At 41.4% G+C, this 27131-nt stretch overlaps 2 protein-coding genes across 3 annotated transcripts in view; both read right to left on the bottom strand.

Annotated features, from left to right (window-relative positions):
* LOC115797134 (adenylate cyclase type 2) overlaps positions 1–2077 on the bottom strand; it is a 32371-nt gene extending 30294 nt beyond the window's left edge. Inside the window, exon 1 of one of the 2 annotated variants that reach the window (XM_030753616.1) lies at positions 1856–2077. The gene's annotated coding sequence lies outside the window, so the exon portion shown is untranslated. Of the gene's footprint in view, positions 1–1500; positions 1556–1855 lie in introns of those variants that run through there. The other variant, XM_030753617.1, reaches the window with a different exon arrangement.
* Positions 467–26164, bottom strand: khnyn (KH and NYN domain containing). Its single transcript, XM_030753619.1, has 10 exons — positions 25916–26164; positions 24023–24275; positions 21775–21909; positions 17621–19440; positions 15680–15810; positions 11943–12039; positions 10035–10142; positions 9637–9738; positions 8670–9550; positions 467–495 (listed from the first exon to the last, which is right to left on the bottom strand). Exons 2-9 carry the CDS (start codon positions 24236–24238, stop codon positions 9160–9162), a joined length of 3000 nt encoding a protein of 999 aa, XP_030609479.1. The 5' UTR covers positions 24239–24275; positions 25916–26164; the 3' UTR covers positions 467–495; positions 8670–9159.
* Positions 26165–27131: the final 967 nt, after the last annotated feature.

Genomic DNA, 27131 nt, shown 5'->3' with positions numbered 1-27131 from the left:
AAAATAAAAGAGAAAGGAAGAAAACCACACAATCAGCACAGATTAAACAAAGCTAAACCTTCACACTCAGCATCAGATATTTAGCCCCCGAGTCAACTTACTGTCCCGCTTACAAAGCTCGAAAAAAAGTGCATGCAGCTTTTACCTCCCCTTGGTTTTAATGCTATTTTAATGACCGACTTCTTCTAGTCATTTCCCCATTATGCAAAAAAACTTGTTAGTCTGGCTGCAGCCTCTTCCCCAGTAGCACAATTATGTGTGCACCCTGTTCAGGTGTGTACTGGAATGACACGTAGCTGACGCACCTGCTGAGCATTAAAAACATTTTTTCCAGCCACCACCTACATGTAGTGGTTTGCTCTGATCTACCTCTTCCCTTTTCCTGTGGTCTGAAAAGAAAAAAAAAAAAAAAAGCACACACACACACACACACACACACACACACACACACACACACACACACACACACACACACACACACACACACACACACACCTCTGTATCTGATCAGCGTGCAAAATGCCACAATTGCTGCTTCAAACTCCCCATTGACTCACAGATTAAAATATCCTTTTAATACATATCAGATTTAATAGCAGAGTCATGGAGGGATTATCCAGTAATTCATCTGATTCAAACCTTTCACCTTGACTGACCTGCCCTGCCGTAGGAGGTCAGCTTTAAGCCACACACTTTGAGGCTGAGTGACAACAGACTGGTTTCTTTTATACACGTTTACACAGGGGCACTGTGTCTGCTCATGTGGCAGAGACAGCACAGTTATTGTTCTTACTTTGTGTCCCTTTTCCCATGCCTGCTGGTTTCACTACTCTATTCTGCTTGTCCGTGAGGCACTTTACAGAGAGAAGGGGCTTTCCAAGAGTACCTCTGGCTCAAAATCAGTGCAGGAACAGATAACCGGTACAGGTTCTCAAAAATGTTAGGCAGGTAAAGGAGTACTTTCAATTAAAATTTTAAATAAAAAGTACAAAACAACATCTCCTGTTGGACTAAAACCACCATAAAAAATGATTAATTTGGAAACTCAACAAATGTTTTCTCATTAAAGTGTCACATATTAAGTGAGAAAAGTCTATTATAGCTCCTCCAAACCCAAAGGCCAACTGTTTTTTTTTTAGGTTATATAACACAAAAAGTAGCAAATCTTTATAAATGATAGCTAAAAGAGGCATATATTTGACATTTGTCATTTAAAAAAACATTTTAAATTTAATTCTGTGTGTTGGAGACCACAAACTTCATCCAGTGTCTTAATTTTAGGGATTAAAATTCGTTGTTCATGCCAAAAATAATAATAATAATAAAAGAGTCCTCCAATTTAAGGATTTCCTCCACAAGTTCAAGGGCAGGTGGTGAAGTTTAGAAGGAGCCTGCTACTGAGAAACTTCCAAGGAAAACCTGGAAACTCTGACTTTGTATAGAGCTTAAAAAGCGAGTTCAGTCAAAAAGACAGCAAACAGGGAAAAGTAACAAACCTACCTGTTATTGAAACAGCTGTCTCTGGGGTAACGGATGATGGCAGCAAGTTTGTTAAAGTTTAATAAACCGCTAACTGGCTACACATACAACCATGAAATAATAATTAAAAAAAATACTTTATTAGGATTAAGAACGGTTTAAAATACTTTTGTCCTCTTGAGGTGAAGTACTGATTTACTTTTGTTTGGTGGTTATTAAGGCTTTAAACCCATTTAACTGTAAAAACTTAAATGGGCGATATAAACTGTGCGTCAGGGCAAAAAAAAAAAAAAAAGCCGGTTGCGGATGAATAAAGCACCAAAGGTAAATCGATTTAAAGGACGTCAACGTGTTAGAAAGACGGGGAGATTCTTACCTCATTATTTACTGATGTTAGCGTCTCACTCACTGCCACTTTCAGCGTTAGATGCCTCATAAACGATAAGCTTCATTTCCCACTTTACGCGTAACTTCCTCCCTCGCTCACACGCACGCTGAACATTCACATAAGGACAAAATAAAAAATAAATAATGATAAAATGTCAAAAATAGTAGTCCAGAAAGTTCTCGTGTGGCTGCGCGCGAGCGACTGTTGGAACCGAGGTTCGGGCGCGAGGGAGGCAGGTGAGTGTGGGCGGGGTCGTGTGTGCGCACGCGAGGACGAGCGCTCCGGTCCTGCAGCAGCTATGTAAATATGATGAAGATAAACAAACAGGTAGAGACGGCCGGAGAGGACGGGTCAAAGGTCAGGTACAGGTGTGACGTGTTTTCCTCATGCCGTCAGCCCGCGCCTGACTAAAGATCTGTTTCAGGGTTTTAGCTCGTGAGGTGCAGAGTTTAATGTTGGCTAATGAACGAGTCCCGTAGGAAACCAAAAACACAAATTTACTATATTATAAATCAGCCCAAACTTTGCCCTGCGTGAAGGATCCAGACTTCATACACAAACTCAGGGGTTCTGGGGTTCTCTTGAGTTTCTTTGTCCATCGTTCATGACTGTACACTATACATTTGTTACACTGTGATGCTACATCAAACAATAAAACTGTTTGTAACTTGAAGTGCAAAAAAAATGTGTAGAAGGCAAGGCAAAAACAGGGCAAAGCAAATGCTGAAAAGAAAGAAAAGTCAAGATAAACACAATGCAACTAGAAGGGGGAAACAGCGCAAACAAGGCAACAAAACTCCAGCAAAGAAACTGCTAAAAAAATCAGAAAGGTGAGATGGAAACAGTGCAAAAAAAAAAAAGAAAAAGAAAAAGAAAAGCCAAGAAGAGTACACCCTGTGGCAAAACTGGTGCCGACATATGGGTTATTAAAACAGACCAAAGGCAAGGCTGCCTTTGTGTACAAATGCACCAACTTGCAGGTATACATACACAGCATATATGGTACATATTCAGTACACATTTAAATCTAATCTCATAAAAATCGAAGCAGAAAGAAATGCAGCAAAGTTAAAAAGCCTGAATTTCTAATAGTTAAATTGTTTATTTCTGTTTTTCTGTTTCTTGCTCTCTCTCGCTCTCTCTCTTTTTTCTTTTTCTTTTTTTTTTTTTACTAATTACACCGCTTTATTGGCCTACTAATATTTTGCTTATATTGGCAAACCAGTCATTTTATGACATCAGCAAACACACACGCTCATACTGCAGCATAGATGATGCAGCTGCTGGGTTTATAACCATGCATAGTGTGCATGATGAAACCAGGTGATAAGATCACGTATGCACGATAATAGTCAACATCAAATTATAAATGCTCAGCAGTGGATGCTGTAATTTGTCTTTCAAACTTATGTGCTAGCTTAACACTGTTGCCTCACAGCACTTAGGCTCCTGGTTCTTGCTTGAGGTTCCTCCATCCAAAGATATCTTAAAGGTTAGATTGGGGTGTACCCTGCCTCTCAGGCTGGATGGGACTTTTTGAGAAGGTCTATCCATAGAATTTAAGTGATTTTAAAGAGGACCATTCTCCACAAACACAGAATTTGTTTTTGGTGAAGATGTCGAGGTAATGCAAATGTGAATATAAAGTGCCTTGACACACATTTTATGGCCAGGCTAGTAGAGGGATGTCATCTTGGAGGATAGAGTTCGGTCCCAGACTGTGGAGATGTGGGATTCCCACTGGTTGCAGAATATCATCTCGATTTCTCTCTGTATTGAGAGAAAGGATGACAATCCTGACTGTCCTCACAAATGTGGCACCATTTAAGGGGAAATAAACAAGTTTTCCAACTGTATAAAATGTATTGCCAAGAAGCATTGTTTGAGCAAAGACATAATAAACCAAACACAAATTTCCTTACTTTTTGTGCTAAGTTTATAAATCAGCTTAAGATGACTGTTGTTGTGATCTGCTATGATAGAAATAAAATTGAATGGAGTGAAGAGAAAATTAGCATTGCTTTCCACTCCACTTACTATTGTCAATGAGGACGTTGTTACTTTATTGTCCGACTTAGATACGATTTTTAGGAATTGGTGTTAATTGGCTGCTGTGTGCATCATCATGTGACAGACTTTCAAAAGCCAGCGAGAACTGAAAAGTTCCTCCAAAGAGGCTAATTTCCCCGTCCCAGTGCATGACATTTATAAATGCCAATAAACAGAGGGAAGTGCCTGGATACAACCCGACATACAACACAATGCCAGCCAGTCAGAGAGAGGAGGATTTCACTGCAACAAATACAGAGCAACAGGAAAACAAGCTGCTTTCAGGAGAACTTTGTGGTGTGTGATTCACTGACCAGCGTCTGTCTGAAATAGATAAAGTGCCACTGATTCAAGTAAATAAAAGCTCACATTTATTTTAAGGCATGAGTGGAAGACATAACTGACGTAAGCTGATGAAATGAAACTGCAGAAGTTAAATCACAGAGACAGTCAGACAGTGGAAAATTACAGCCTATCATATGCGTTTATGTTTTGCTGTCTCTTTTTTGGTACTGGGTATTAGGGCAGCAGTGAATTGCTTGACTTTTTATGCATTATAAACAAACTTTCTTTTATTTTCTCTTGATTTTTAAAGCACTGCCTGTACTTGTCAATCACTGGGCTACATGGAGATGCGTGAAACTGGTTTTACAAAGGCTGAAAAGACCTACAGTCCTGCAGGAGTGACTAAGACACCACTGAATAATTTATGACGAGCAAGCTAATTAAGTGACCTTTAGTTTCTCACTTATGCCTGAGGCCTGTGTGAAAACGCTCCCCGCGTTGCTCAGGCTGATCCAAAAATAGACGCGCTGCCTATTTTCTCTATTGTTCCAAACTCACCTGACCAGTTTAATTTGCATCTATTCTCAGCAGCAGACGGCTTAGTCCGCTTCTGACATGTCCAAAAAAAGAAGCAAGCAATCCTGCAATATCTCTACCTTTTCCTGTTTATTTGCAGTGGATAAAAAACAAACAAACTAACAATAGCAAAAAGGAAGCATCGGAAGGAAAGAAACCAGAGAAGCAACACAACGAACAGGATAAGATTCTCAGACAAAAAAAGACTAGACTGGAGAAAACATCTCCAAACTCCATCCCAAAGTCAACCTACTTTTGGGATAGAGGATGAGTGAAGTCTTCATTTGTAACTCTGCAGTCCCACATAGGGGAGGAACCTCAAAAGGAGCTTTTACTTGTCCTAACTTAGGCTGATTAAACAGATAAAAGCTCAACGTCTATGAAAAAATCACTGCAGAGAGCAATGAGCAAAAGCTGTTACAAAACAAGAAGCTGCTCCTGTACACTAAAACAAGGAGCTCCGCTCTTTATTTTATTTCACAAAATAATTAATATAATCATTTCACCAATCTGTGATGCTAGAAAAAAGAGTGGAAAATACGCTTAATTTATTCTTCTGTGTTTTATGTAGCAATATGAGATCAGTGGCATAAATAGAGTTCAATGCAGCACTCTGCACTCTTTCCTCATTAAAAGGTGACAGAGTGTGACCCCTGGTGGAAACTATCATAAACTGCTAGTTTATTTCAAAGCCAAACTCATGGATGGTGAATCAACAGTTTGAGGAAAACCTGAACATCAGTTTTTAAAAGTAATTTTTTTGGGTCTCATGTTAAATATTTAATTTAACCTCTTGACATCCTCCAGGCATTAAGACATTAAAGAAGTAAACCTGTTTAGGTGTTCCAGGGTAGACGTTAACCGAACCCAAACCCAAATGGGCCCCCAGTGATGAGGTGGATGTTAAGAGAATCAAATCAAAGTGGCCTCATAATAATATAAAGCACTGTGCAAAAGTCTTCAGCCACCCCTCGTGTCTTTAATTTTGCTATGAAAATGGGAAATAGCTGCAGCAATTTATTGAAACATGTACAGTATATGAGGCAAAAATCCAAGTCTGTCCAATTCTAACAAGCTCAGAATTTGGTATGAGGCAGCTTTCTTCTAATTTCTTTAAGCAGTCTTCAGGAATACTTCTTGAGGCTTCTTGAAAGACATTCAAATCTCTTCTTTGGATGTTTCTTCCTTTTGTTCTGTTCTCTGTCAAGATGATCACAAAGCACCTTGAGGTGGCTGTTTGTTACGATTTGGTGCAATATAAATAAAACTGAATTGAACTGAATCGAATCGAATCGAATAATGTTGAAGTCCGGGCTCTGGGGAGGCCAATCCATGATTATTAGGCTCCACTGTGTGCTTTTCTATCCCGGTATGCTTTCACTGCATTGGCAGTGTGTTTGGGATCATTGTCATTCTGATAAATGAAGCTATTGCCAATTGCATACTTTCCAGGTGGTATTGCATGGTGGATCCAAATCTGATGGTACTTTTCTGTGTCTAATTCCATCAATCTTGACAAGATCTCCAACACCACTTGCTGAAATGCAGCCCCAAACCATGACAGAGCCTTCACTGTGTTTTACAGATGGCTGTAGACGCTCGCTGTTGTTCCTCTCTCCTCATCTCTGTACATACCAACGACAATTTAATCCAAAAATGTCAAATTTGGATTCATCACTCCATGAGACCTGTTGCCACTGATTTTCAGTCCAATTCTTTGACTGTAATTTGGCATATTGTTTTCCTTCCTTAAGAATGGCTTCTTGACAGCCACCCTTCCTCTGAGAGATGCATTTGGACCTTCAGCTGATCTATCTGCTGTTCACTGAAGCCTCATCAGAAATGGTCTCAGAGGAAGGGTGGCTTCTTGATAGCCACCCTTCCTAGATCAGCTGAAGGTCCAAATGCATCTCTCAGGTCCTGTGTCAGGTGTTTGCTGGATTTTTTCCCCGTTTCTTAAGGACACGACTTTCAGATACAGTTCACCTGCAGTAGATAGTTTTTTTTAGGCCTGAGACTTCTTCTTGTGTCCTCCACTCAAAATCTTTATAGACACACTGCACACCATTCTGAGATATGCCGAGTTTTCAGTTAATAGCTCTTTGGGAATCGCCTTGCTGGTGGAAAAATAAACTTACATGCCTGCCAAACTGTGTTATCTTGGGCATTTTTCATTGACTCACCTAAAAAAAAAATGGGAACACATGATGTGTAGACACAACACTGATTTGTCCCTTGAGTTAGGTTAGTATGCCTGAATAATTTTAAATTTACATTTGGCCTTTTATTTGCTTTTTTTTATGCTTGGGCTGATTCATTCAGAATAATCCTTACTTGTTTTGTACTGGATGTTAGTATGGATACATACTGACTGATCCTCACAAACAGAAGGTTTCAATAGCAGGTCTTGGTGGTTATGTGCAGACATACAAGTCCAAGAGCATTTAGAGCCGTTTGAACCCTGAGCTTGTAGTTCACAGGGATTACCTCTACATACACTGAGAAGTTAACAGAGGACAATGGAAACACAATTTTTTTAAAAATAATTTTAATCAAGAATAAGATCTTAAAATGTATAAATATTAACAATTCAAATAAGATTACTGCTATTTATTTCACACTGAAGTACATTAACATTGACATCTGGATGAAAAGTGAACTTTGAATCTTTTGGCTTGCTCTTAATTTCATCATCCTTATAGATAAGATTATAGACCCATAACCAAAGTTATGACAAACATCACACCTAATTAAAATAAGTTAAAATATATAGTTAAGTGTGCAGAATGTTGCAAAGATTGGTTTATTACCTTTATAGCCAGACAAGCTCTCTTACACCAGTTATATCCATATCTATTCTACCAGAACCACCCATGTCCCTCTGATTTAAATGTATTTATACCTGGTAGATGGCAGTATTTTTAAATCAACTGGTAGCTTTAAAATTAAAGGAAAAGCAACAGAATAACGCTCAAAGTATGTATTTTAATTTTACTCTTCTCATTCTGCAAATCCTCCTCTAAACCCAATGCACTATTAAAATGGCTCCATAGTAAAATACATTAAAGCCATATGGGCTCCACGCTAGTTTTCCCAGAGTCAAAATGACCCACAAAAAGATAGATAATAGGTGTCATTATGGACTGACTTTATTATTAGACTTATAAAAATACAAGAAAATAAGAATCTACAGCTGAGCTGGTATCGCTGAAGATGGCAACATGTATTTAAGCTAAATGCTAATATTAGCATTCTAACTAATATATTTAGCATATAGTCACGTTAGTTTGCTGTGTTAGCATGCTAACTAATATATTCAACATATGTTAACATGGTAAGTTGGTGAGTTAGCACACTAACTAATATGTTAATCATATGTTCACATCTTAGTTTGGTGTGTTAGCATGCTAATGTTTAACAATAAAGCTACAGACTGGAATGTCTTGGGTTTTGTTGGTGCTTTGACATAAATCAAACTAAGCTAAAATACACTCTTAAACGCTGATAGTGCTATAGGAATAATTTTACAGGTTTGCTGACAGGTTTAAACCAGTGAGAACAAAGACCATCTACACAAAATTGTGTTGTCCTTTGGTAATAGATGAGATGTGTCAAATTGGACCACAGTGTTGGACTAATGTGGTCAAAAACATGTAGGGCCATCTGTATAGTCTTGTAAAAAAAAAAAAAAAAAACTGAAAATTTATAAGAAATAATAAATTTCTATCATTGGGGGCTGATGCTGGCCCATTTGACAGAGGTGGTCCAGTTTTAGCTTTAATTAAGGGTATTTTTTCTTATAGGTTTCATGTTTGGCATAGTATGTGTACAGTGTATAAGCAGATGAGTATCGGTAGTTATTTTGGTGCCACCCACCCACCCAGCCTCCCACACACACACACACACACACACACAGATGGCATTTAAAAGATGGATGTGGCCTTTGAATTTAAAAACTGAAGCATTCTTTTTAACGATCAGCTGCAGCTCTGGTTATTTCCCATCACTCCTCATTTGATTTGAGAGCTAAATAATTTTTGGTCAAGATATGATATTAATTATTAGTTTAAACACAGCATGATGTTAATTTTGTGTGCATTTAAAGTAATAGATGATGCAACGGTACATGATTTAGTGTGTGGCCAGCCTTTTCTTGAAAAGTCATTACTATATGAGTGTATATCGTCATTTTTCTCTTCAAAAAGCTAAATCCACTTCACTGTCATGGTGTCAGATTAAAGTAAAAACCATAAACCAATGTGTGATGTCACAGTTCCTAAATCCATCTTTTACATACAGTCTATTGTCACACAAGTAAAATAATTAAATCAGCAAAATTCAGCAAGAAAATTAAAGATTACACCACTAAAACTAAAAGATTCCTAGTCTTTTTGCTGCTCCAAGATCAGGTCAGACAGCACGTTGATGTCCGTCTCTGCTGAGTGGCACTGCAGCACCAGCGTCACCATGTTGTCCTGATTAGGGAAAATCTGACAGAGCTGCTCTCTCAGGATGGCTGTTTCTTTGGGACTCCTCTCGGCCCTGACCCCAAGGCCATGACCTGCAGCCTCGTACTGCCTGTCCTTCTGTCCCGTGTCCAATCCCTTTCCGTGCCCTCTCCCTCTACCCCGACCGCCTCTGCCCAAAGCATCCAGTGTGCCCCCTAGCGTCCGGTCACGGAAGTTGAAGACCTCTGTTTGGGAGCGCGGCTGTTTGGAGGAAGGGAAAGAGGAGGCCGAACCGGCAAAAGAGTGGTTTCCTGGATTGGGACTCCTGAAAGATGTTGAGGGAAAAAATGAAGCATCACACAGAATTATTCTCAAAGGGTAGGATAGGATTAGATACCTCTGGTTTGTTACCTGTGCTCTGAACGCAGGAAGTCATCCAGGTGAGGTCCTCCTCTTCCAAGAGGGTCGTCAGGGACCATGAAGTGATCCCCGACAAATGTATACTGAAGAAGTCTGGGGAAGCAACAACAGATCACACAAGAAAAAATATATTTACTGAAAAAAGTTGCATATGGTATTGACAGCATTTTCTGCCCATTAAAGACCAACTTTTTAAAACAGGACAAAAGCAGGCAGAGATTGTTACTTAGACTAGTGGTTGAAGATTGAGTAGCAGTTCTTTTATTACATTTGATAACTGTGAGTAAAAACGTTTCAGTGCAGTTCAGTGCAAAAAGACATCTTTTTCTACCAGTCAGGAAGTCTCAGTCTCCTCCTCACTGCAGTATATGAGCACAGCACTGCCCTACCTCTTTTTGATGATGTCCCTCCATACAGGAGACTCATCCGAGAGGTCTCTCAGGTTGTCGTTGGTCACGATCACACCATCTGTCTTCTGTGCATGCTTCAGTATTAGTCTGCAGAAACACAGAGAAGTGGTTTAAGAGATCGAATTAACCTGGAAAAGAAGACTAATGTATCCCACGGTGGCATAACAGAGCTGCTCCAGTTCAATCTAGAACAGTTTTCAAGCATTTCCACTGAAAAATACTCCTTCTGTATGAAAGCAGGCAAATGTAACCCCCCCCCCCCAAAAAAAAAAAAAACAAAACAAAAACAAAACAAAAAACAAAAAAATAAAAAAAACAACAACAACAGAGATCTCACCTGACCCTGTCAGAATCAGGTGATTTTTTTTTAAATGTATAACAACTATGGTTTATTTAATGATTTAATTTTGGGTTATAGGCACTTTAGCAGTTGCTGATGACCCAAAAGTAAACACCGAGCTCCACCGAGCATTGCTGGAGCACTCATTAGCTGCACTCAGTATGACAGGAAGAGCAAATGGTGGGTGGAAATTACTGTTGTGTTTACACGGTGGAAAAGCAAGACTTTGAGCAGCTGGTTAAAAACCTCTACGCAAGATACAAGTAAAAAATATTTTTCAGTTTTATTATTTTATATTGTGCAGCTCCTGAAGAATTAACCCTCAACAATTGAGGGCCTGGTTTTTGTACCCACACAGAGAATTAAGATTACAGTGCACCAACTGCGCGTGCAGCCTAGCCTAGCAGACTTGTGTCACTGCTATTGCACTATAATGCTGCTGGCACCTTGTTTCAGCAGGTCCACACTTCTAATGATGTAGCGCGTCATCAATGACAATAACTCACTGGAAAAGAATGATGGAAAATATACTTAATTTACTTATAAACTGCTTGCAAACTGCAAGCATCAAAAAAACATTGTTTTTTTTACTATATCGTCACAAATATCGCTACTGCAGATTTTCTTGAAATCTAATAGAGTTTTGAGGCTGTATCGTCCACCCCGAAATGAGAATGTGTGCTCTGCCAATAGAAAGCAAAGCAAAAGCAAATTATGCACTCCCTAAATCAAAGCCTGATAATGTGGCTGCATCAATGTTTCCACTGATGTTGAATGCAATCTGGAGGAGTAACAGTGTGATAAAAGCCAGATATACGACAGATAACCGACCATCGTAATCAAAATCAAATGTGTGGCACAGACAGAGCTTGGCACTCATAGTGGAGCATCATCCGCTGTTTGGAAATGCTTTGAATTTAGTGCAAATGATGAAGAAATTCTATGCAAAGAGGAGTCGTGGGAATCCATCCAGCTCACAAAGATGCACTGAAATCACCAGCACAATCACATTTAATTTGGCCAGGAAAGGAAAGGGTTATATCACCATATGGCATAAGTGGTTGGTAAAAATTTTGCATGACTTTGTTGAATATGCTAGGGTTATTGTAAAACCAGCTGATGAGGCTGAGGGGGGTCAGGTGAGAGGAACTCTGTGATTTTATGTGGAAAGCTTTCAGGTGGCTCGGCACCACCAAACTTCTTGGCCCACTGACTTCGGCCGGAAACACTGAAGTCAGCTGTGACAGCCAGATGATTTACAGATGCAAAAATTGGTCCCCAATGACTTACTTCCATCTTTAGTATTCAAATGCTATGTAGATTCTCAAAAGGACATTAGTTATTAATAGAGTGGTTTTCACCTAAGGCCTTGTTTAGACTGCCAGGTCAAATCAGTTTTTGGTTATATCTGAACTGTATCCCGATGGACTTCATACAGTCTGGACAGCAACAAAACCACAGGAAATGGGTTGGGATCCCAACTGTGGTTGTAGGTTGTGTAAAAAAAACACAATGTCTCAGAGTCTTGTATAAGATAGCCCATCTACCTGTCATCATACGAGGTGATCCTCTTGCCTTGGAACTCTCTGGAGGGGGTGTAGGAGAGCAGGCCCAGGTTCTGCAGCTCTGTCAGATAGTGCTTCTCTGAGAGACAGGAACAAACAACACTCTGTTTATGGTTTAGTCTGCTGTAATGAGAAACACCCACACGTATGCTGAAAGCTCATAATGAATATTCATTCACTCAGCATGACTTGTTTTCTCTTTTGAAGTCACGCAGAATCCAGGGTTAGCAGGAATGTGGCGCAAACACAGACAACGGGGTGGAGCCAAGGCGAGGTCATGGCCTGACCTCACTGAAGTGCTAACTACATACTCATAGCGTGCAACTTATATGCCTTAACTAGAATTTTTGGAGCAAAAATCTCTCTGAGTCTGTTGTTCAGATCATTCATTTAAAACTGAAATGAGCTTTATCAACAGTAAGAAGAATCAGTCAAAGTCACTCCAGACTGATGAAGTCAGGCCTTCATCACTAAATGACAACAGGTGGAAAAAACTGCTGAACAACCTGCCACACAGACTCAAACAGTTTCTGTGCCGCTCCAGTTTATAGCCTCAGCCTGGCCAGGGATTACTGGCCCTGTGACAGTGCATGACTGTTATTGTGAGGTACTGTCCTATTTTATATAAATTCCCTCTTTGCCCTACAAGTACATAATGATATTACAAATATAAAGTACACCGGGACATGCAGGCAACACAAATGCTACTCTATTATGTTAATAAGCATTATTATAATAAATATGTCTAAATAAACATAAAAAAACATAGACATATAAACATAAACATAGACATATAAATAAATATGTCTCTATGTAAGTTAATCAAACACTTCTTTAAGCAAATGCTTAAATTTAACATTGCTTTTGAAATGTGAGACTTGATTATTTTCAGCATCTTATGGAACAAATTTATCACCTGTTACAGACCAAACTAAGTTTCTTACTTCAACAAAAAATTAGCAGTGAGAATAATACTTAGCTGCAGCCCTAAAGTGTATACAGCTCACTTAACTCTTCCAGTACTTTACATTAAACAAACTTTAACCTGCCTGCCCTCTTGTGCGATCAATGTGAGAATAGAGAATTGTCTGGTACTGCCGAGCAAACTCACAGCCAATGAGTAGGGTATTTTGTCTCCTGCATGCAGGTTTTTGCCACTGTGGGTTTCCCAACACACATGCACGCGGACACAGTTCTTAATTTTGCCTGTGTTCTTAATTGCACTGTTGACTTTCACTATCTACAGGTGTCTTTTCAGGCGATGCCCAGTCTGCTCAATCCTTCTGGCCGGCAGCTTCTCCAGCTGCCGTCCGTGCTGCTCTCTCTCGGCCCCAGCACGCCGCTGTGTAAATGGGAGGGGTACAAAAAAAATGCTTGACAGCTGACACCCAGCCTCTCGTGGCACCACCCCCCTGAACCCTCTGCTCTACAGCTGAACCAAAACCTCACCACACTGTCACACACAGGAATTAAGAGGGTGAGTAGCAGCTGATAATCTGATGCACTTGACTAACTGACCGTCCGGAAGTGTGAGCACCTCTATAAAAGCAGGAGATTAGCAATTTGCTGGTCGGGTGCATTCAGGTGTGCGTTAACACAATGCTGCAATCTTCCCAGCAGTGAAGGTCCCAGCAAATTCACCCAGCCTGTGGTGAGAAACTGCAAAAAACCCAAGAGCTCCATCTCAGACTCTACTGGCCTCAGTTAGCATGTTAAATGTTAAAGTTCATGACAGTAGAGTCAGAAAAGTAGGCCATAAAAAAAAGACTTAACAATGTCATGATCCAGGGCTGTTTTTACAGCATTTTGTGTTTTTTTGTTCTTTGCTTTTCCATTATGTGTATTATGTTGTGTTTCCTAGTTTGGTTCTTAGTTTGGATTCCTGGTTGTGGATATTTGTGTGTCTCAGGTTGAGCAGGTGGTGTGTGTTATTGTTCATCCTCTGCCCTTCGGTCAAGTTCATGTATCTTAGTCTTGGTCTGTGTTTCCACTTCCTGTTTTATTTTGGCATGTCTTGGTCCTGTGGGTGTTGGACTCCGTCAGGGCTGCCCTTTGTCACCGATTCTGTTCATAATTTTTATGGACAGAATTTCTAGGCGTAGCCAGGTGGCGGAAGGCTTCTTCCTTGGTGGCCTCAGAGTCTCATCTCTACTTTTTGGAGATGATGCGGTTCTGTTGGCTTCATCGGGGGGGGCCTCCAGCTCGCAGTGGAACGGTTCGCAGCCGAGTGTGAAGCGGCTGGCATGAGAATCAGCACCTCTACGTCTGAGGCCATGGTCCTCAGCCGGAACAGGGTGGAGTGCCCTCTCCGGCTCAGGAACGAGTTCTTGCCTCAAGTGGAGGAGTTTAAGGATCTCGGGGTCTTGTTCACGAGTGATGGGAGAAGGGAACGGGAGATCGACAGGCGGATCGGGGCTGCTTCTGCAGTGATGCAGACGCTGCACCGGTCCGTCGTGGTGAAGAGGGAGCTTAGCGTAAAAGCGAAGCTCTCGATTTACCGGTCGATCTACGTTCCTACCCTCACCTATGGTCACGAGCTTTGGGTAGTGACCGAAAGAATAAGATCGCGAATACAAGCGGCAGAAATGAGTTTCCTTCGAAGGGTGGCTGGCCTCTCCCTTAGAGATAAGGTGAGGAGTGCGGCCATCCGGTAGGGGCTCAGAGTAGAGCCGCTGCTCCTCCACATCGAAAGGAGCCAGTTGAGGTGGCTCGGGCATCTGATTAGGATGCCTCCTGGCCGCCTCCTGGGTGAGGTGTTCCGGGCATGTCCCACCGGGAAGAGGCCCCGTGGTAGACCCAGGACACGCTGGAGAGATTATGTATCTCGGCTGGCCTGGGAACGCCTTGGGGTCCCTCCGGATGAGCTGAAGGAGGTGGCTGGGGAGAGGGAAGCCTGGGCTTCTCTGCTTAGGCTTCTGCCCCCGCGACCCGGCCCCGGATAAGCGGAAGAAAATGGATGGATGGATGTCTTGGTCCTTGTGCTTTGGGTTTAGTTTTGCTTCCTGTGTTTCGCAGTAGCCCATTATCAGGTGTGTATATATTGTCTGTGTTCTCATCAGTTCATTATCAGGTTGTTGTTGTCTGTTCTCTGTGTGGTGGTGGGGTGATGATTTGGACTTGTTTTGCAGCCACAGGAAATGGACACCTTGCAGTCAATGAGTTATTCATGAGTTAAATGTGAGGCCAACTGACTGACAGCAAACGCTTGACTGAAACTGGGTCATGTAACAGGAAAATGATCCCAAGCACAGCAGCAAATCTACAACAGAGTGGCTGAAGAAAAGAAAAGAATCAAGGTGCTGCAATGGCCCACTCAATGTCCAAATTTCCACTTGATTGAAATCCTGTGGTGGGAACTTAAGAGAACTGTGCATATATGAATGCCTGTAAACCTCAATGAACTGAAGCAACACTGTACAAGAAGAGTGTGCCACAATTCTTCCACAATGATGTCAGAGACTGATAACATCAAATGAGTACTTCAAGTTATAAAGGTGGTTCTACAAGCTGCTGAATCATGGGGTGTGTTTAGTTTTTCACAGGACTGCAGAGAGTCATGTGAAACTTTCTTTTTCACATGACTGTAAATCAAAACCTAAACCAAGTATTTCCAGTAATTAAAACCTGCTCACATCACCTGCTGTGTGCTACATGGGTTGACACTGACAAGAGTTCAGTTTCTGCAGCAGAGACATTAGGTTTTAAGGGGAAAGTGTTACCTTTGATCCTGGGGTCACTTTTTTGCCTCCACTGTGGGATTAGGGTGCTAATCTGACGATGGCCTCTGTCCCAAAAGTGCTGGACAGCCAGAGCAATTCCTCTACATGAGAAGAAATGGCCGAGCCCGTGACTGTGGAAAAATGCAGAGTCTGACATTAAAATCAAGACGTAACCTAAAGTAGAAATCACTGTTACAAATGATGATTCATTTGATCAGAGTTCACTGGATTTTCTCTCTTTTACTACTCTCTCTGTCTCTGACACATTTTAACATGCCAGGCGGTGATGAAGAATATAGAGTGTCTTGATTCTCTGAACCTCTGACCTTACCATTTCCTGTTGTCCAGTCAAAAAGGCCCTGAAAGTAACTTTTAAATACACATCTAAAAGGAACTAAACAAGTCGCTTTGCTAATTAGGAGGTAGGTCCTAACCCCCTGGAGTATTTGACCTTGTCACCCTATCACCCTTCAAGTCTGATTTCCTACTCAGAAAGTCAGTGAATCCAGATTTTCTGATCTAGGATAGCAAAACAGTAGTGAAACTGTAAAACTAGCACCCAGTACTACCACTGATGTGCATTTGAGGCTAGCTGAATAAGCCATACACAAAGCATGAGGCTCAATCTGTGAATGTGCTGCAGTAGTGTTTTAAAGCACAAAGAAACAGGCATTTCACTGTATTGCTAGTTATAGATGAATGCACTACCTTGCTAAGGAGGAAGCCAAAATCCTTTCTTTTTTTTTTTTTAAATTAATTTATTTTCTATTATTAAAAAAAAATCCTTTTTTTTTAAATTACTGCTGTCGGAACACACTCAAATCGGGACTGGTGTCATTTCTAGCTCTGAGATACAAAGAGCGCAGCATACGTCTGATTCTGGCATCTACTGTTACCAGCCAGACCCCGTTTGTTTTTTTTTTCTTTCTTTTTTTACGTGCATTGATCTCTAGCCCCTCCATTCTCTTTGTGTTTGTGTGTAAGTGTCATGCTTTAGCAATAGTTCTGCATTTGGGTTCTCTGGGTTGGTAAGCCCATCAGAGACTAGAACAAATAATTAACACACTGCCACAACAAACTTTGGAAAACGGGACTTTAACTGATTCATTCAACAGCACAGAACTGATGCTCACTCTATAAACCTTTATATTTGCTCTTTTAAACAGACTCTGTCCAGCAGCCACAGGTGTGCGTTCACAGGCGCTCTTATAATACAGACCACGCTGCCAGCGCTGGCTCTTTGTGCGGTGATGAGCGACCATGAAGTAGAGAAACGCTTAACTACGGTTGCTTAGTAGTAGATGTGTTGCAAACAAAACTGAATAAAACAATAAAGGTAATAAACAAATCAAATTCAAACTAGTTAGCAGATTTTTTAATTGAATACTATCTAGTGAGATGATATGCATTATTGTTTATCAGCTCTGTTACTATAAAATGATAATATACACAGAGTAAAAAATGTAAAATACTTTATGTGTGGGTTTGTAAAGGGGTTGCACACACAGCTGACAACACATTATTCTGCTTCATTGACAACAGTGAGAAGCATAGTGCAAAGTGGTTTTCTGTACTGTGAAGGTGGTTTATTCTCACTGGGTCTAACCTGCCATCGTTACTTGACCTGTGCTGGAGCAGATATTAAAATTAAGATATTAAACAGACTTTATACTTTTATATATAGCAGTAGAGGATGTTCCTGGTGACTACACTGAAATGGGGTGTAATAAATCTATATTTCATGAAGGACATGAAGGGTAGATCCTTCCTAGTGTAAATATTTTTTTCAAATGCTCAGTCCTTTATATTTGGGATGACAGGACCATCCACAACCCATATTTCCTTCTCATAAACACCCCAATTAAATCATTCTGCTACTCTATCCTGCACTGTACAGCATTTTCCCCACACGACCTTCCCATTCTTTGCAGTAATTCGCACCTCATAGCCACGTTACTCCCGTCAATAATGATCGCCCTCAGTGTCGGGTCTCCAGGCTTGTCTGTCAGCTTGAGTTCAAAGGGGATCTGCAGGCTCTCCAGGAATCGCTGCTCTCCTGTCACCACCACTGAAGGAGGAGACACGAAACTTCGTTTGTCACTCCCTCTGGTGGGAGACGAGTCCTTTGTGCCAGAGACAGAAGGCTGAGGACCTTGAAGTGTTTGTTTAAAAGAGTGCTTTGAAGGGTTGTTGTGAGCGTGATGATTTTGTTTTGAAGGAGATGAATTAGGCTTGATGTGGGCTTGTTGCTTATTAGATTGGAAATTGGTGAGTTGGAGATCCATGGATGAGGCATAAGTAGGCATGGGTGGCCCTTTGACCTCAGGTAGGATGATATGAGGAGTTTGTGACTTTGACTGTTTGTGTTGCTTTTGTTTTGAGGTGTACTGGGTCACAGGCTGCTGCTGGGGTATATTAATCCAAGGGTCTAGTTCCTCATTAGGTGCAATAAGGTTTGGCATCATTACCTTACCCTTCTCATCTGATTCTCTCTTTTCTGCAGGTTTAAAAGACTCAATTTCTCTTCTCATTTCAATGTCTGCTGGTCCAACTTTTGGTCTGCCTGCCTCCAGTACCACATCATCCATCTCCCTCGGTCCTTCCCTGAAGGCTTCGGCCTCTCTGACTCCCTCTTTCTGCAGCTCCAGGAGCAGCTGGTGAGTGGATCCCTCAGGCAGCAAGTTGTAGAGTTTGGTTACATTCTGCTCGGTGTACCCACAGCTGGCTGCCGCTTTTTTCAACACTCCCAGGACAAAGTCTTCCTCATTTTCTGTCTCCATTAAGTTGGTGCTGCCTTTTTCCCGAACATGCCTTGTACCTCCAGTCGCTTCTTCTCCCTCTCGTGCTTCTTCCATTTCTCCATTGTTACTTATGGCTGCACCTCCTCCTGTTGTTTCTGACCCATCTTCTCGGTGCTCTGTCTCACACGGCCGGTTCCTCTCCCACTGATTCAGATTGACATCATCTTGGCTCTTTTGGTTTGGAAGAATCTGACCTTTCTGCTCTTTGTCACTGCGATCCTGCTCCTGTTGAACCAAATCCAGAATCTGTGATGCCTCTTTAGGTCCTGTTCTGGCAAGGACTCGGTTCACGACTTCCTCTGTGTACCCCATGGCGGTAAAGAACTTCAAAAGAAGCCAAAACTCCTTGTTTCCCATCGACAGCTGCATCTCCTGTTCTTTTTCCTCCCCCAGTGCTGCCACTTGCCCCAGCTGTTCCTCTCCTACCTCCTGTGGCAAATGTGTGGCTCCTTCCTCGGCGCCCTCTGCCCTCCCTCTGGTGCCTGCAGACGTGGAAAAAGCCTGGAGGAAGGAGTCTTTGATTGCAAAGTCATTTCCTGCACCTGCAGCCATCCCTTCAGCCCATCGCTCAGTAGTGCTAGAAGGATCAGGGACTGTTTGCTTTATGGCAGTGGGTATTTTCCACCTATCCTCTGAATCCCCGTGTGATCTTACTCCTGTATTTACATCTGTCAGTGATGGACTATGGTTTGATCCAAGCCCTGATTCTTTCACCAAATCCAACAGGATTTCCTTCACTGATCCTGGCAGCACAAGTAGATCCAAGATGTGTCTGTCTTCCCATTTCTCCACCAGAGCTTTGAAGGCCCGGCGTGAATCCAGGGACTCACCGGAGCCTCCATCTCCAGGGCGCTTGGACTGCGTACCCTTGTACCTCTCCACCAGGTCTGTAATAAGAGAGTAGGCTCGGACCACCGGCTCCGCCAGACCTGATATAAGCAGGAATCCTGTAGCGCCAACCTGGTTTGGAATTAAAAAAACGTGATGACATTAATCAGAGTGCTACTAATGACAGCAAAATAAAAATATAACAGGCCATTTAGACCAAAGAAGCCTCTAAAAAAATTGCCTTTACTGTTGTCTTTAATGGATAGTTGGGCAACATCTAGTTTTCAGGTCTTGCATCTGCTGAGCAATAATAAATTATGCAGGTAAATTAAATAAGAACTTAATAGAAAGGTAAATCATTGTCAAATGATAACCAATGAGTATTGGATGCATTTTGACATAAGCCTCCCCTATTTTGCTGTCCATGTGGATATTCACCTGCATGCAATCAAAACCTGACAACAAGTGGACTCCAAACAGAGACCAGAAAGATTCTGGTACCATAAATCCTGCCACTTGCCTGCTGATTCTTCACATTTATATAAAGAATCTGTTTAAAAAGACTGAGAGAATCAAATAAGTTGAGTTATGGAAATATGAACCCATGGGAGAGGCCAATGGGATGTGGCACAGTTGCGATGTCCATCATTTACTTACAGTCTATGCCTTTGCCAGCTGTGGAACCTGGACTGCTTCAAGCTGATAGGAAAGCAAAAGTGCACCATATGCACCCCCCCCGCCCTTTCCCATGCATAAAATGTGCTCTCACTACAGAGGTTTTTCCAACCTCATATTGAGCCCTGCATAGTATGAGATGTTTTTTTTCTCCTCACCTATCCACCTGTGCTCGCTATTGTTTCCATCTTTTTAAATGGCAGCGCCTCTCTGCGATGGCAGCAAGGCCGCACTTATCTCCCATGTTTGCTTGATTTCTTTGTTTTCTTGGATGGGTGTTCTGGAGCGCAATTTCGTTATATGTTTGACATATAATGACAATAAAGCTGTTCTGATTCTGATTCAGAAATGTACTGGGCCACATCTCCTAATCCTTCAGGTAGCTCCTACCTGCAAATCAGGCAGCTCCCCTGCTCCCTTAACTTAAACCTTTGCAAACATTAAAACAAGAACCTTAAAATAGTCTCAGTGGAATTTCCCACCTTTAATAAATAAGCACAAGAAAGTTTAGGAAGCATATATCGAAATATTCAAAGGAAGAAGTCTTAAAATCCTTTACTAATTTTCTAGTTATTTCAAACTAGGCGATGAAGTAAGATTAAAAAGGTATTTCCAAGTATTTTATGATTAACAGATAATATTGAAAAAGAAAGTTCTTAGAAAGCAGTCAAACTTTCCTGAGTTGTATTTTTATGTTCTACAAATGGCGTTAAGTATAGATCAGAAATTCCCAATAAGGACTTCACGGTCTTAAAGACAGTTTATAACTTCTTGAAGGCGTGTGACACATTTTTAGCTGATAGCGTAATACTGATATTGACTAATAATGTAATTTCTTATTGAAGTAACAGTACTGTAATCTGTTGGTACCACATCATTAGTCAATATCTTTGTTGTGTCACCAGTGAATGATGGCACACTAAGCTTGTTGGGGATTTGTGCAATGAGTGGGGTGAGTCAAGGTTTCAGTTTGAACTACGTCAGTTAATGCAATGCTCCCCTTAAAACTTTTTTCTCTTTTCATTTAGTGTAATGTGTGTGTTTTTAAATAAGTCTCTAAGACTTAAAACTGAACTTCTGTACTCTCCCGGTGGGTGACAACAATGGAAAAAAATTTGTAAGGTTTAAGTTCTCTTTACCAGATAGTGTGAATTAGACTTGAGATGATTAACCAGTTAGTCAGATGTACACCATACATCTTTAATGACTTAACAAAAAAAACAAGTATTGGGTGCACAAGTTTGAATTTATTTTGGATTTTCTCTAACCTCCTGAAGCCCGAGCTTGTGTTTGCAATGAATTTTCAATTTCTTCTAGATATTTGTGATTAGATGGACCTGGAATGTATATATACCAAGCTTCCTCTTTGAACAGGAAAAACAACAAAAACAACATGACTTAACAAAGTGACTTAACAAACTGAGCACCTTGAAGTATAAGGTGCAGCAAAGCCAAAATGTAATGTCCCCATATGTGGACGCAGGGTCTCAGGAGGCTAATCCACACAGGCTCAAATATATACATACACCCCGACTAATATTTGGTTAGTTGTCCCTTAGCAAGTTGCACCTCAACTGGATCCACAGCTATCAACAAGATTCTGGCAAAATCCTTAAAATCTGTGGGGTGTGAACTTTTTTCATCATGAAAGAAAAAGTCTGAGAACCACTGTAGTAGGGAAACAAAGATGTTACTAATATAACACCGGTTCTGCTCCTAAATACTGCAAAAACTCACATTAGTGCGATTAGTAACTATAACTGCAAAATCAGCCGATTGGTGTGCTCTTACCACTATATGCGCTGAGGTGCTTCTTATCAGGCTGTCCATGAACAGGCCTTTGGCTCCACAGAAGACGCAGTGAAGGACATCAGGATACGTAACCTCCTGTTGCTCCTCCTGGTTCACAACTCCTTTCACAAATAACTAAAAGACAGAGAGATCCTGTGTTATTAAACTTTAGCAATCAGGGAAAAGAAACTCTCCACAGAAAGAGCCAGAACTAGCTCTGTTTAATGTTCTTTCAATATACCATATTGTGGATGTTTTTTGTTTTTTTGTCAAGTCCTTTCCTCCACGAATAACATGTCAAAGATGGGGAATTTTAAAGCAGAGACATTGTTTGCTTATTCTGGCCTTAATCAGTTGATGAGCTCGTAAACTTGTAGCATTTTCTCGTGGTTTGGTTTCTTTTCACAGAGAGAAACTCCAAATAATGAGAACAGTCAGTCTGCCTCTGGGGCAGAAGAAGGGTGCAGGAAGAAAGGTGCTGGGTTCTGGTCTAGCAGATGACATGGAGAATTTTTCTCCTAAATTTGTGTTTATCTGGGCAATACTTTATATGTTTTTAAAGCATTCCTGGCTACGGGAAGGGGTTTAGCTCAAACATGCAGCGTACTCCCAATAATTGGGTCAGCTTGAGGTCAGATCACATTCTCACAATAAGCGCGCTCTGTAGTTTCTTCAAAACTGGGCCGACACCACCCCCCTACAACGGGTCCCTGTGCAGAAGTTTTAGTGTGACTACCATGTTCACATCTGCACAAATAAGCCATGACACTGAGGAAAACAAACCAGAGTTTGATTTAAACAGACTACACACTGCAGGCGTGAAAACACCCTAATGCTTTACGCTCGCTGTTCTCACCCTACCAGTGCCGTACCACAAAAGTGCCGTCACACCTGCCAGTGCCTTGTGCCTTTTGCCGCTGCTGCAAAAGCTGTGTTAGGTGAGCACAAATGGACGTGGCTGTATGTGATGGTGTCAGGGTGGGCTGTAACGGGGCCCTAAGAATGACTCCACTGAGGTCTTTACACAGCAGATCCTTCCTTTCATTTGTGCTAAAGTTTTAAAGGTTGCAACTTTTACACTTTAATCTAGCTGTAGGAATTAAGAAAAGTAGGACATGTAATAATTATTTTATGATCACTTATGTTTATAAAATTATCTAGCTGACCACCACCTAGCAGATCCACCGATTCTCTCATATTTCACAGCTTTCTGTTGAATCTCAGCCTCCATCAGTGGAATGAGTTTGCTCAGATGTTTAGTATGTGGTGCAACTACTATACTAGTTTTAGCATCCACAGCTGCTCTCTGCACATGAAGGCCAAGTGAGGTCAACGTTCTTATTTCAGATGCAGTTTTAAAATAAACCAAAATAAAATATATTCAAATCTCACTCTGCCAAGCTGACATTTGTGTCTGCCAAAAAAGGCCTTTAGCAAAGAGGAAGTACACCTACGTATGGTTTGCATGTCTTCTCAAACTGCTTATATGCATGACAATCATGTAATTACAGTTAATTACTGTTATACTACAGGGACTCACTTCGGAGTGCACCAGCCTGGTTCTCTTTTTATGAGTGAACAAATCTTTCTGACTGCATGTGTCAACAGGTTGCTTGCATATTTGGACCGAAACTTAACGGGTGAATCAACATTTAAAAAACGCTGATGAATCATTACCTGGGAAGGATCCCTTTACACTCAGTACACTGTAGATAAAAAAAAAAAAAAAACCCAAACAAATAAATAAACCACGAGATTCACGATGAAGCTGGATTAGCCACCACGTGTGTGTCAGAGAACTCTTGCACGGAGATACAAAAATACGGTTTACAGTGGAGAAAGTGGGGAAATCGAAGATACTTAACTGATACAGACAGTGGAAATTTTCTTGCTGACGCTTCAGTTGCTCAGTTAGCAACAACAAGGTGCACTTTGCGGACCTCTTGAGGGAGTTCATTTAATTATTTTTTTACAAAAGCCTGAATGAAAAATCTTTTGACAGCATCCTTCTTCTTCACAACAACACTTTGCTTTCCTGGGGCGGGCGCAGCGCTCTCTCTCTCTGTGTTCCTGCTGCTTCCAACATTCTCTCTAAGCAATATTTTTACATGCATATGTTGGCAAAGTCACACCACAGACGTTGTCTTTAATTCATTTGTACAGTGAGTTTGTTGTGGTTATAAAATCAGATACAGGTCATTGTGGAAGAAAATGGATGGGTGGATGGAAAACAAGCACAGTGTCTCACCTTGGCGGCTTTCACGTTGGAGCTCGGCCCTCGCAGTTTCAGCCATATCTGGCCGTTGTTGCCCTGAGGCAAATCGTCCGCCCCGATGCTGAACGTCACCGTGAATATCCGCTCCACCGTGCTGTGCAGGGACGTCAGAGATCCCCGCAGCATCCCGGCGCACGCAAACTCATCCTCCACCTCCGGCTCGCCTCCGTCACTTCTCTCGTCGTCCATCCTTTCTTCTTAAACCGGTGGCTGATGGTCAAACATACTGCGAAAAACACGTTCCAGTATCTATCAGGCTAAGTTAAAGCACTATGGGAGAAAACCGATGAACTGTAAGGTGCTGTCAGCATTACCCTCACCTAGTTTTAGGGTTTGAGTTTTTAAAATGTTTTTTTTTTTAATAACAACAGCCAACATTTACTAAAATGGGTGAAATGTTGTACATTCAAATGTCAGGGGACCAAGCTGCCACATGGATTACAGTGTTATGAAGGTAAGCTGAAAAAAAGCACGATAAATTATAAAAATCATAGATAATCAGCTCCAGCTAAAAACCGGTCACAGATCTTCCAGTCTACTGGAAGTTTGTCATTTTCTGTCATGCATTCTGCCTGATGTCTGCACCTTGTAAAAGCAATGACTGATGTCAATGCAACTTTTGTACACCTGAGTAATAGTCACATGCTCGCCTCCTTCCAACTCTGGTTCCACCCTGTGCTCAGACTCTATTAATGCTGAAAACCTGCACAGACCCGTGCTTGCCACACAGAAAACAAATGTGGAATCAATAACGTAATCAATAATGAGTTAAAGATCATTAAAGGCACAGGTACCAGTCAAATCTTGGGTAATTATTTAGCCGAGTCAACCATACCAGTTATTTTGTCTGTAAAGAAAATTGGCATAAATGTCCCAACAGTTCAAAATCTGAACATAATTTACAGTCAAAACAGTTGCTGAAACTAGGAAATAGCTGCGTCTATTTGAACTGAGTCAACTTTCTGACATTGCTGATATGTTATCAGATCAAAGTGCTGATTATTGAACATGGATAAGGTTTCTAATAACAAGGTCAGCACACATACAAGTAATCCCTGTGAGCCCAAAGCTTCAGGCTGCTCTAAAGGCTCCACATTTGTTTTTTGTTTTGTTTTTTTCCAGTCTTGGGTCTGTTTGATGTCATATAAATGGGATATCCCCAGAACCAATTATGGCGGTGATCCCCCAAAACTACTTTCTGTTTGACAGGCATAGCCAATCAGCTCTGGTGCAGTCCGAAAATAAAAGTATGGAAATAAACAAAAATAAGTACCCTTTGATACTGATGCAGCGTTTGAGTCTGGGCTAGAGGGGAACTTCGCCTCTTCTCTTTTTGGTTAATCTACTCACACTCGCAGCCATTTGCAACAAGCCAGGATGTTTGGGGATCAACCGGTTTAATGCAGGCTTTTCCACATTTTTTTAAGCAAAATATGGAGCGGGAAAAGTTGGGAGCACAAAATGACAGTATTACAAGTACCTCTGTGCCACCTTTGCACCTGAAAAGTCCGGGGTTACCTTCACGTAAACAAGGCTCCAGCGCCCGATTCTGACATTTTATTACCAACTGCATACAAAACACCTACTTTAACAAGCAGACTGTGTCTGCAGCTCCCTCACAGCTAAAGAAACCTGGCCTATAAAGCCCTTTACAGACAGAAAACGTAGTCTGCTACCAGCCTGTAAGATGTGGCCCGCTGATCAGGCTCTATCTAATAAGAGAGCTGAGTGCTGGGAAACAGTTTCCTCAAATGATCCGAATACCAGGAAACGGACTGTTCCGCTTACTGGAGCGTAATATGTTCAGTATAAACACATAAACGCGTAACAATAAAAATCAAATCATTTTTAGTGTCGTTTTCTTACGTGAGGTCGATCTGCGCCTTCAAAGTTTCGTTTCCAGCAACAGCGGCGGCGGCGGCGGCGGCGCAACTTCCTTCACTCTTCCGCAATAAAACAACAACAACTACGTATAAGGTCCAAAGTTTACCACATGCTGCACGATGATCGCTCCTCGGAAGCAGCGCTCAGAGTCACGTCCCTGCAGCGGCCGGGCGGATGAGGAAGCCAGCCAGCGGCGGACAGGGACATCATAACAACCGGTGAAAACCCCGAACGCAAAACCGAAACTAAACCTGCACCAAGCTAGGCCCGGGTGGTTACCTCCTGCTGGGCACCGCGGTCAGGATATCGCTGTAGTAGTACCCTGATAATAATAATAATCTTGTTGCAGTCATGCACGGCTGCAAAAACGTCTGCGCCGCAAAAGGGGGAAAATGGCACAAAAGTTTACAGTGTGTTCCTCCGTTAAAGGAGTCGTGGGTTTATGTTTATTAAAATCAAACTCAAATCAAATATCTTACAGTGTTATTGAAGCACATTCGCACACTGAAATATATTTTTAAATTGCTTGTAGGTGTTTATTTTTGTTAGAGTCACAATGGAGATAAAGGGGATTTCCACTGACGTCAGAAACGGGGTTTTTCTGCCTCTCTTTTTCTGTTTTCTTTCCGGTTGACTGTTTCCTGATTTCGCTCAATGGCAGTCTTTATAGTGGAAAACTGGGACTGTTTGTAACACTTTTTGTAACACTTTACATTTCTTTACATTTCTCTTGATTTATGATCCAGTTTAATTAAAAAAAAAAAATCCACAAAATCTGTTTATAAAAGGTTTCAAAAATCTCCATCCATGGTGCGGGGTGAAAAGGGGGGACTTTGTCTCAAAGACAGGAAGAGAGCTGCGACCTCCTACACGGCATCCTGTGTTAACAAATCCAAAATGAATGACAATGAACTGATTACCTTTAAGTCTGTGTAGCTAAAGTCGGATTTAGTTCGATTTAGTTCATTAGACTATTCAAATGATTTTATTTAAAAAACTACAACAGCTGTTGGAGGAGCTGCTTTTTAAAAGACATGTCACTTCATTAGGTACACATCACCTGTTCAATTGCTTGTTGACACAAATATCTAATCAGCCAATCACGTGGCAGAAACTCAGTGCATATAGCCACACAGACATGGTAAAGAAGAGCTGGTGAAATTCAAAAGGAGCATCAGAATGGGGGAAGAAAAGCAAT

Source organism: Archocentrus centrarchus, chromosome 18 (assembly GCF_007364275.1).
Source record: "Archocentrus centrarchus isolate MPI-CPG fArcCen1 chromosome 18, fArcCen1, whole genome shotgun sequence".
Classification (NCBI taxonomy): Eukaryota; Metazoa; Chordata; class Actinopteri; order Cichliformes; family Cichlidae; genus Archocentrus; species Archocentrus centrarchus.
The sequence above is the reverse complement of the archived record's forward strand: the minus strand, read 5'-3'. Positions and strand labels throughout refer to the sequence as shown.

Excerpts from the sequence above, each read along its gene's own strand:
- khnyn (XM_030753619.1), bottom strand. The coding sequence starts at position 24,238 with ATGGACGACGAGAGAAGTGACGGAGGCGAGCCGGAGGTGGAGGATGAG. Across the intron at positions 9,739-10,034 it reads AGGGACATCATCAAAAAGAG|ACTTCTTCAGTATACATTTG; the intron begins GTAGGGCAGTGC and ends TTGCTTCCCCAG. Across the intron at positions 9,551-9,636 it reads TTCCTGCGTTCAGAGCACAG|GAGTCCCAATCCAGGAAACC; the intron begins GTAACAAACCAG and ends AACATCTTTCAG.